The sequence below is a fragment of the Triticum urartu genome, chromosome 5A, assembly GCF_056163025.1.
Source record: "Triticum urartu cultivar PI428250 chromosome 5A, HENAU_Tu73, whole genome shotgun sequence".
NCBI classification, from domain to species: Eukaryota; Viridiplantae; Streptophyta; class Magnoliopsida; order Poales; family Poaceae; genus Triticum; species Triticum urartu.
In genome coordinates, this window is record NC_141877.1 from 141,033,591 (window position 1) to 141,043,746 (window position 10,156).

At 47.4% G+C, this 10,156-nt stretch overlaps 2 protein-coding genes across 4 annotated transcripts; both read left to right on the plus strand.

Moving 5' to 3' along the window:
• Nucleotides 1–388: 388 nt before the first annotated feature.
• On the plus strand, nt 389–7,038 carry LOC125508207 (rRNA-processing protein). 2 transcript variants are annotated; one of them, XM_087525685.1, is made up of 4 exons: nt 389–710; nt 1,558–1,664; nt 1,876–2,159; nt 6,721–7,038. In XM_087525685.1, exons 1-4 carry the CDS (start codon nt 515–517, stop codon nt 6,863–6,865), a joined length of 732 nt encoding a protein of 243 aa, XP_087381811.1. In that variant the 5' UTR covers nt 389–514; the 3' UTR covers nt 6,866–7,038. The 2 variants fall into 2 exon arrangements, with proteins under 2 accessions (XP_087381811.1, XP_048528774.1); XM_048672817.2 differs by having other exon boundaries at nt 395–710; nt 6,770–7,038.
• Nucleotides 7,039–8,733: 1,695 nt separating this feature from the next.
• Nucleotides 8,734–9,955, plus strand: LOC125506854 (putative glutaredoxin-C14). Of its 2 annotated transcripts, XR_015604124.1 has the most exons (3): nt 8,734–9,197; nt 9,399–9,445; nt 9,627–9,955. XR_015604124.1 is itself a non-coding variant. In XM_087525686.1 (2 exons), exon 1 carries the CDS (start codon nt 8,942–8,944, stop codon nt 9,185–9,187), a length of 246 nt encoding a protein of 81 aa, XP_087381812.1. In that variant the 5' UTR covers nt 8,734–8,941; the 3' UTR covers nt 9,188–9,197; nt 9,627–9,955. The 2 variants fall into 2 exon arrangements, 1 of the variants encoding a protein (XP_087381812.1); XM_087525686.1 differs by lacking the exon at nt 9,399–9,445.
• The last annotated feature ends 201 nt before the right edge of the window (nt 9,956–10,156 follow it).

Consider the following 10,156-nt stretch of genomic DNA (forward strand, 5'->3'; position numbering starts at 1 on the left):
CTTGCTCTAAGAGACGATAGTTCCATAAGTATCCTCCACGCCTGACACGTCAGAAGTGCCAAATTAAACAACTCTATGTCACGGAAACCGAGGCCAACGCAATGCTTTGGTCTCGTTATAACACTTCGGGACATTTAACTTGGCTTCCTCTTCTCTTCCTTTGATCCCCACCAAAACTTGCGAATGAGAGAGTTGATATGCTCGCGTAAACCACGGGGAAGCTTAAAACACGACATGGAGTACAGCAGGACTTTTTTTTTGAGTAACCAGTTTTGAGGGATACATTTTTTTTTGAGTAACCAGTTTTGAAGGATACATTTTTTTTTTTGAGTAACCAGTTTTGAGGGATACATAAATGAAAGTAAGCATACCGGGCCGGATAGGCTACGGTAACCGGCCCAAAGACCATGGGATAATTCTTCTTCTTCTTCTTCCCCTGGGCAGTTGGGCTCCTAGGGTTTGAACGAGCACACGAGCCACCAGCCCACCACCACCACCACCACTATCACCCACCATGAAACGGTCGCCACCACGCGATGACGCGGCGGCGGCGGGCAGCAGCGGAGGAGGAGGGTTCAACAAGGGGAAGGGGAGGTGGGGCGGGAAGAAGCGGAACGAGCAGCGGCTGGGAGGCAGCGGCGGGGCGCTCTCCCTCGCGGCCTTCGCCAACGCCAAGTCCAGGACCACCGGCTACAACCCGGCACTCATCAGTGAGTAACTGCTGCCTTCGTGCCCTGACGCTGGTGCGGAAACCGCACGCGACCTGTCTGTCTGTCTGTTGCGTGTAATGTTTTGCTATAATTTCTCGCCAAGTTGTTTCCTCTACCGGATTGCTGGATAAGATTTTGTCTTGCTTGTCCCCAAATGCTCGAGGGTTTTGATTAATTTTGAATGCCGACTAGTAATTTCGTAGTTACTATGTCTGTGTTACCCTGTTGGAATTACGAGTAAATCTGTTGTTTTAGGACTTCGAGCATAGGAACACAATCTTCTCATTTTGTCTCCTTGGTTTGCTATGTGCTCACTTAGCCTAGTTTGATCATGAATTTTGATGAAAGCTCATCGTAATTTGAGTGCGCTGGGGGAGACGGTCAACCGGGGTTCATCTACATGATTCAGAAACATTGATGAAATTGGAGAAAGAAAGTCGTTCAGACTTGAAGATGTATTAACCTTACTAGAATAGTATTTCCTCATCTAAGTTTTTGTTTTCGTGGACAGTTTTCTCACTGGAAATTTACTATCACAGCCGTTCATGTTCAATTTGGCACCTAACGTATTACTCAAAATGAGTTTCTGTTACCTGATAGCTGAAATCATATAGCGTGCTTAAACATGTTTGAATTCACTCTAGTACTTGCTGCTTAATACAATATCTGTTTCTGGTACTTGCCATGTAAATTTGACCTGTTTGTCAAAGATTTTTTCTTTTGTGTGTGTGTCCATTTCAAATCATATGCCTATATGATATGTGCTGCTTTTCCATCTGGTTATTGCAGTCGTGTTCCTAGTTATCAGCAGAACTGATTTGGTATTAATCATTACTCTCATTTGCAGAGAAGCAGAAGGAGTTCTACAGGAATGCTAAATTGATTAGCAAGTACAAGAAGTCGAAGAAGCACCAAAATCAGTCAAACTATCCTCCACAATTTCCAACCCTTGAGGTAATTCTCCTCGGTACCAACCACCAAGGCTGTTTTATGTTTAAAGTGATAATTTGACCAAAGTGGATAGCGGAAGTTGTGATGGGCTTATATATTCCTTTATTTTTGACAATGAAAACGTGAATAACTTTTAGAGGACAAGGCCACTTATCTTGTTTGTTCTACAAGTGTACAGGTAGTTTTTGTGTCTTGATGCAATTTACATTTACAGGAAGGAGGTGCTGATGCATCGGATGTGCCAAAACCACATGATAAGAGGAAGAAGCGCACTTCACAAAGCTTGAATGTGGAGTACGAGAAGAAACGTGTAGAGGACGAGAAGGCAAAGAAGGAGCGGGATGCGATGATACAGGCCAAGAAGGAGGAGCGAGAGAAGTCTGAAGCGAAGAGAAAGGAGCTTAGGGAGAAGATGTTCAAGAGGACACGATCCGGGCAGCCTGTGATGAAATACAGGATTGAGCATCTCTTGGAGACTGCACTAGAAAGCTCAAACAAGTGAGTTATGATATGTTCTAAGACTAATGCCACACTAATTAAAACAAATCAGTCCAGTGCAGTGATAAGTTTGTATTAGTTGATTTCTGTTGCATCAGTTTATACATCTTGGCAATGCATATTTGGATTTCATTGGAATCTCTAGTCAGGATACTGGTGCTTGGCCCACACTATGTTTCTGTTAGGGCTTCTGGATTGGAGATTGTAGCCATGTTTAGTGGGAGCTTGAGGGTCGGAGAGCACTGTGGGTAGTCTAATCTTAGGCAGAGTTTTAAAAAGCACTAGGCGCTAATTATGCGTTTTCCCACCGCCTTGCTTTTCTGCCCAAAGCTTACGCTAATGTGCAATTAAGCGCCAGGCGTTTTGCTATCGCCTAGAGCCTAGGCGCGCCCTTTTTAACTACATTTGTTAGGGATGACACTAAAATCTGTATTGATAGCTTGAGATCCAGGCTTGCATAGGTCAGCCAAGGTCTCAAGAGATATGGCCTGACGAGGTAGGCCCTCGATACAGATCCTAACCCTGTACGTAGACCAAGGACGACTGCAAGTTCAAGCCCCCCACAAGACAGCCATCAGCCTTGAGGATCTCATTCCTGAGCTCTGTAGAGGTGCAGGTGAGGAAGAATTCGCCCACCACATGTGCATCAACCTGGAGATCAACTTGCTCCGTTTTGTGGATGAGGTGCTACTTCGTCCGGAGGTGGACAAGGAGTTGGCTTGCCTCAACGCTTGAATCTGGGCCACGGATCCTAACAAACTCACTCCAGCAGCCTGGTCGTCCGGCATCTTCCTCGAGCCTGATCTTTGGTTTTGACATCGGCGACTCGTGTTTCCCCGAGGATTCTGAGATCTTACCCTGCTGCAATCTCGTGCCTCTGGATGATTCGGAGCCGCTATTCCTGGCAGATAATCCTTACAGTGGACAGAGTGGGGTCCCCTCGGATGCGTCGGCCGGAAGCATTGGCCCTGTCACATGCACTTTCATATGGGAGCTTGTCGTGAAGGACGGTGCACCGCCTAAGCCGACCATCTTCAACAGGTTGCAGTTCGATGACGATCAAGATGACTACCCCATTGCTTCGCAGCAGACTCGGGCCATTATGCCTAGTGCTGCTAACAGCGAGCAGGTTCAGTCGCAGCAGACTGACAGGATGATCACCGAGGACCCGTCCTTTTAACTTGGACTGCTCCCATCGTAGCCCATCCCAGGACAGGCGTTCCTCGGTGGATCCAATGCTAGGCTGCATCATGTCTGCCTACGGTAACGAGTTTGGACGCTTTTCCTGAACTCCGTTTCCAAGGAAAGCGAGCAGGCTCTCCTCACACTCCCCCGACGACCCTATGGTCTGAAGGATAAGAATAATCTGAACATTAACAACAGAGGCAATTGCCACGTCAACTGGCGGCGCGTCTGTCGGCCTATCCAGTTCGGCGGCCTCGGCGTCCATGACCTTGAGCGCATCGGCGTCGCCTTGCGCATGCGGTGGCAATGGCTCAGCCGAGTCTGATAGCAGGGCCTGGAGTGGCCTTGACTTGCAATTCACGCTTGAGGAGGGCGCGCTCTTCTTCGCCTCCACTACCATGACAATCGGCAATGGCCAGCACACCCTGTTCTGGGAGGACAGATGGATTGTTGACGTATAATGTGCTGTCTAGTCTCTTCCATCAGACCGGTCTTTTGGTTGCATTGGCTAGAGCATGCACTTCTACATGGTATCAGAGCCAAGAGGTCTTGAGTTCAAGACCCGGCTGGCGCAATTAAATTGCAGCCCATTTTCGGTCCACGTTTAGGCCCGAGAGAGCCACACGTGAGGGGGAGTGTTGACGTATAATGTGCTGTCTAGTCTCTTCCATCAGATCGGTCTTTTGGTTGCATTGGCTAGAGCATGCACTTCTACATGGATCAACGGGCGTGCGATCTGTGAGATTGCGCCTCTCCTTTACGCTCACATCCCCAAGCGATGTCGCAAGTCCAGAACTGTCGCGGACGGCCTCCATGCGAACCAATGGGCCACCGACATCCACGGCATGATTGGCAAATACCTACGCCCTTGGCACATGATCGTCGAAACAGCCCTCAGCGACGCGCCGGACTACATTCGCTGGAAGTGGACCACGAACGGCGAGTACTCCGCCAAGTCCGCATACCTTGCCACCTTCCACGGCTCCACCCGATGCCAGGCTTGGAGACTTACCTGGAAGTGCTGGGCACCGCAGTGTGTGCGCTTCTTCCATTGGCTTGCCAACCTTGACCGTTGCTGGACGGCAGACCGCCTAGCGCGACGCAACCTGCCGCACCCACAGCGCTGCCCACTATGCGATCAGGCTCCGGAGACGGTTCATCATCTTCTCCTGGAATGCCCTTTCAGCCGCCAGGTGTGGCACGAGATCCTCTCATGGCTGCGCCTCTCCTGCCTGCTGCCCAACGATGATGCCACTCTCCACGACTGGTGGCGCTCTGCAAGACAAGACACCCCTAAACCTATGCACAAGGGATTGGCTTCCGCTGCCTTGCTTATCCCTTGGATGATTTGGAAGCATCGCAATGGATGCGTTTTTGAGGGCGCATCCCCGTCGGCTACCTCCCTGATCGCTAGGATTAAGGAAGAGGCTGCCCTATGGGCCAGAGCTGGAGCTTTAGGACTCCGCGCCATCCTGCCACAGAACCTGGGATGTCCACTAGTGTGCCTGTACTCATCTTGTAAACTCGCCTCCTAGGAGGATTGTACCAAACTCCTTTTCAATACAATGAAACACAAAGGTCTTTTGCGTTTTCTCGAAAAATTAACAACAGAGGCATGGGCTCCTTCAGGGGAATGATGGATTGCCTTGATCCAAAAGAAATCAAGTTAAATGGGAGACACTTTACATGGTCAGCGAAAGATAAGATGTTACTCTTCGATCAGGCTCCGGAGACGGTTCATCATCTTCTCCTGGAATGCCCTTTCAGCCGCCAGGTGTGGCACGAGATCCTCTCATGGCTGCGCCTCTCCTGCCTGCTGCCCAACGATGATGCCACTCTCCACGACTGGTGGCGCTCTGCAAGACAAGACACCCCTAAACCTATGCACAAGGGATTGGCTTCCGCTGCCTTGCTTATCCCTTGGATGATTTGGAAGCATCGCAATGGATGCGTTTTTGAGGGCGCATCCCCGTCGGCTACCTCCCTGATCGCTAGGATTAAGGAAGAGGCTGCCCTATGGGCCAGAGCTGGAGCTTTAGGACTCCGCGCCATCCTGCCACAGAACCTGGGATGTCCACTAGTGTGCCTGTACTCATCTTGTAAACTCGCCTCCTAGGAGGATTGTACCAAACTCCTTTTCAATACAATGAAACACAAAGGTCTTTTGCGTTTTCTCGAAAAATTAACAACAGAGGCATGGGCTCCTTCAGGGGAATGATGGATTGCCTTGATCCAAAAGAAATCAAGTTAAATGGGAGACACTTTACATGGTCAGCGAAAGATAAGATGTTACTCTTCGTAAGCTGGACAGGGTTTTTCGTTCCCCTGCATGGGATGGCCTCTTCCAGGCATGCACCATGCACGCTATTTCAACAATGATCTCTGGCCATTAACCAATGCTGCTTGTCGGGGAGCAGAATTACAGAACCAACAGGAATTTTCTCACTTCAAATATTTTTAGCTTCAGCTTCCGGGCCTCGAGCAGGTCGTGGCCAATGCGTGGGGTCGGTCGGTCAGGGGATCTTGTGCTCTCTGAAATCTTCACATTAAACTCACTAGAACTGTAAAGGCGACCAGGAGATGGAGCAATGAGACGATTGGTAACCTGTGGTTACAGTTTGCGGTGGCCACAGAAATCATCCATTGTTTGGATCTTGCGTAGGAGGAGCGCATGCCGTCTCATCAGGAACTTGATTTTAGGAAGGCTCTCAAGGCTCGGGTTGTTAGAGCATCTACATCAGCACCTTGTAAATCTGGCCTCTCAAACGTCGGGCGCGTCTGCGGACCGTGACTGATCACCCCTCATTTGGCTGCCTCTGCAGTCGTTTTCCTCATATCCATGCGACCCATCCAACGTAAACTGACAATTACGTAAATTAACACACCTAGCAACAATTCGGGCATAATTCACATACTAGCAGTCACCGGACAACCAAAAGATCAAAGTTCATCGCTGGACAGTACTAAATTACTATTTCAACAAAGATTGTGATATGTTAGGATCTGATGATATTGGTTGTTGTTAGGGTTTCAGCCAGGTAATCAGCAAGCTTAGCTAGGCTTATCAAACAATAAAGAGCCAAGGAATAAGATCCTCATAGGTGTCGGCACCTCAAGGCTGGCATATGTGCATCAGCGATGTACAGTTGCTAGGTTAGACCTTTGTGATCCACATGTCAATGTGCCAAAGAATCAGAATCAAGTACACACAGTACTGTTAAAATGTACTACTAGGCGCTTCCACACCTCTCCAGTTGCATTTCAAAAGTATTTGCTAGTACATCTCTCACATATTCAGGTGTACATAAAATGCAGTCTTTCTGTCAGCGTGCCGCACATGTAAACTTCAGAGTTTCTATGTTTTGGGCAATGTGAGGTGCATGCTAGATTCATCTGAAGAGCTGCACTACACATTCTTCTTGCAGGAGCCAAGGCTAGCCCTTGAGAGGGTGGGGAGCCAAGAATTGATGAAGAACCATAAGATCCTTGAGGAGCTAGCTATGGAGGTTGCTACTACATAACACTAGCCTTTTCTTTCCAGGTGAAGAGTATCAAGGCAAATCTAGAGGATAAAGGATATCTATATCAAGACATATATTCTATTCGTAAGTGCTGGGATGTTTGCGTCATGTGTTAAAACTGCAGTTTTTTTTTTGGAAAAAACACCCTGGTAATATATATCTGACTTTGTGTAGATGCTTGTACCACCATACATGTAGCAACTGTGTGGTGTCACATGCAACATCTCTCTCTCCCTCTCTCCGTGCTTTCCTTTGCTTCGGCAGAGCTTTTTAGTAGGATCGATTCGGTGAGGATGTCAAAGAAAAAGCAAGGATGACACCGCCGTCGGTGTCGCGGCGCCTCATATCTGATACGGCCAGGCCGATGTCGATGATGGGCGTTTCTCAAAGCCCAAGCAGCTAAATCTTGAGAGAAAAAGCAGGCAAGTTGGACATATTCTGTGCTTGCAGATAAGGCAGTGTGAGTGATGAGAGATTGAGGGCCTCTTTGATTCACAGGATTTTCAAAATAAAGGAATAGGAAAAATGCAGGAATATGGTGACATGTCCCATAGTATCCTACAGGATTTGAAAGAATGTTTGATAGCATTAGAAAAAATAAAGGAATTCTACAAAAAGGTTTGAGTGGATGGAAATTTTCCTCCAAAATGTAGTACAAATGGATCATATGAAAAAATTTCTAAGGATGCCAATCCTATGAATCAAACGAGCATCACAGGAAAAAATCCTAAGGGTTTAAATCCTCCAAAAATTCTATGCAATTCCTTTGAATCAAAGGAGCCCTGAGAGCTCTGTCGACGATGCTATTCTCTGAACCTGTGGCGACTCATCGCCGGTTAACCAGAAACCAGGCGAGCCTGAGGTAGCTAGTCGGAATCGGTTTCCTTACAAGCAAAGTATTGGCCGTACCATATCGACATTCCGCGTCATTGTCGATACGGTTCTTGTTGTCGCAGGTTGACATGTTTTCACCATTGCAAGCTTCTGTTCATCTATACTTCCATGAAACTGACAGGAGCACTGCCTTTCAATTAAGTAGAAATGAGTCACTGAGAAAAAGGGCAAATATGTAGAACAGAGTGACCTAGTTAAGTAAAAACCAGCAAAAATCAAGTTGTTCATCTGTTTTCGTACTGAAATTTCATCCCATTGGCTTGGCCGCCGCTTTGAGATAGTATGCATGAGTACACTATCGATGATGAGACTCATATTCCGACCACTTTATTTTCCAAATTTCTACTCGATGCACTGGTGGATATGGGCACTAGTGGATCTTAATCTGTGGCCTGTGCATTCTATCACCCATTACCATACTTGCATGAGTCAATTAGGATTGACCACTCCTTCCAAGTCTCAATTAGTTCTCCTGAAGATTAGTTGGCTTGACAAACAGCCAATAGATAGATCGATTTAAAAGCAGGATCAGTCCGTAGGCATATATACGAGATTCCCTCTAGCTAGGTCAACACTTAGAAAATCAATCGGATTATTCCAGTCGCGTGTTTGGGTCCATGTTGATCAGAACACGGCTCCACTCGTGCATTATCTAATCTCATCTCCTCTTGGATATCAACCAATATGCTTTTGAACAAACCAATGGCGCCAATCCCAGGCATGCTAGCTAGGAGCTTTCATTTATTTTTTCTAGAAAAATCCAAAATGCTCTTTGTGCAATGTTAAAGATGGCTGCTAGATCACATTGATCTGTTCCAAACACTTCCTGATCTTACTTGCACCGGATATTCCAACCCAACCCATGCATGAAGGACACCCTAGCTAGTGCATAGAAAGATCAAAGAAGCACCGCCCTTTTGCAGCTCTATAAAAGGAAGCCACCCCTGTGCTAGTAAACCATCCAGGTTTCCTCTTTGGCACAACACAAGGTAGCAATAACTAGCTAGAGCTACACAAGGCTCAATCACATTTCAAAGTCCTCTTCAAACCTCAAAGCAAAGCACGTTCAGAGATCCGTGCACGTACACACATAACCCATTAGAACTTACTTAGAAGGCAGATGGACCGCGTGATGAAGCGTCCGAGCGAGCGGTGGTGATCTTCACTTTGAGCTCCTGCTGCATGTGCCATACCGTGGCGTGGCTCTTTTGCGACCTGGGTGTCAATGCACTGGTGCATGAGCTCGACCAAGACCCCAGGGGAAAGGAGATGGAGAGAGCTCTCCTCAAGATGCTCGAGAAAGGCCCGTCTGTTCCAGTGGTGTTCATCGGCGGGAAGCTTGTCGGCGGGACAAACAGGGTCATGTCCATGCATCTTAGCGGCGAGCTCGTCCCAATGCTGAGGAATGCAGGTGCCCTCTGGCTATAGAGGAATGCAGGTGCCACCTGAGAAATAAAATTTTGTCAAAGAGTGTCAAGTATATGCATTTTCTTAGAATAACCTAACTAATGGCCTGGTTAGCGTCGACCGAACTGGTTTTTTCAATCCTGTTCCGACAATAGCAAGGCTTATAGCTCGCTAGGAGCGAGTTTTACGTACGAGCGACGTTCGTGTCGTAATCCCAGCGCTATTTGTGCAGGTGTACAATCTTTTCTCAAAGAACCTGCACAACCTTTTCTCAAAGGGGTAGTTGATAAATAAATGTATAAACAATTCATTATCAAATGATATGTGCACATCTCTAACCTAAAAATTGTGTATAGTTGCATTGCATATTGATCATAGTAGTTTACTATCGTCTCCTGTTTGTTATTTATAATTATTTTCCATCACAAATACTACATCGGCACCTCCCCTGATCTGGCAGTGGTGGACTGGTGGTCCAGCTGCTGTTCGGAGGCTGGCTGACGGCTTGGTCGGCGACGCAGCATCATCAACGGTGGCGACGCGAATAGGTATGTGGTGGAGCGGGAATACTACGGCTTTGGCTTGCCACGTCTAGGCGCCATCGGCCTCTACTACAATGGCTCTGTGGCACGTGCATGAGTACGACGTGTTGAAGCTCCCGTGATGACGTTCGACTCCCTCTGAGGTGCGGCATTTCGTGTTTGCAAAAGGATGGATTTGATGATGTGGTGATGTCTTTTCCCCGGTCCTGTATGCCATGGGACAATTTGAATTTGAATTTCTTGATCAGAGTGTGCGGGTGTGCCCCTTCATCTTCATGCAACATCATCTTGTTCGGCAAGTGGTGATGATAATACACGGTGACTTGGGTTTGGCGGTGCACTCAGAGTACCGTGCCTAGAGTTATTGAGTACGAGTGAACAAACACATTAAAATGCATCTATAATTAATTATTAGATAAAACAGAGGGACGGAGAAGGGCGAAGAAAA

Excerpts from the sequence above, each read along its gene's own strand:
- LOC125508207 (XM_087525685.1), top strand. The coding sequence starts at position 515 with ATGAAACGGTCGCCACCACGCGATGACGCGGCGGCGGCGGGCAGCAGC. Across the intron at positions 711-1,557 it reads CTACAACCCGGCACTCATCA|AGAAGCAGAAGGAGTTCTAC; the intron begins GTGAGTAACTGC and ends TCTCATTTGCAG. Across the intron at positions 2,160-6,720 it reads GCACTAGAAAGCTCAAACAA|GTGCATGCTAGATTCATCTG; the intron begins GTGAGTTATGAT and ends GGGCAATGTGAG.
- LOC125506854 (XM_087525686.1), top strand. The coding sequence starts at position 8,942 with ATGTGCCATACCGTGGCGTGGCTCTTTTGCGACCTGGGTGTCAATGCA.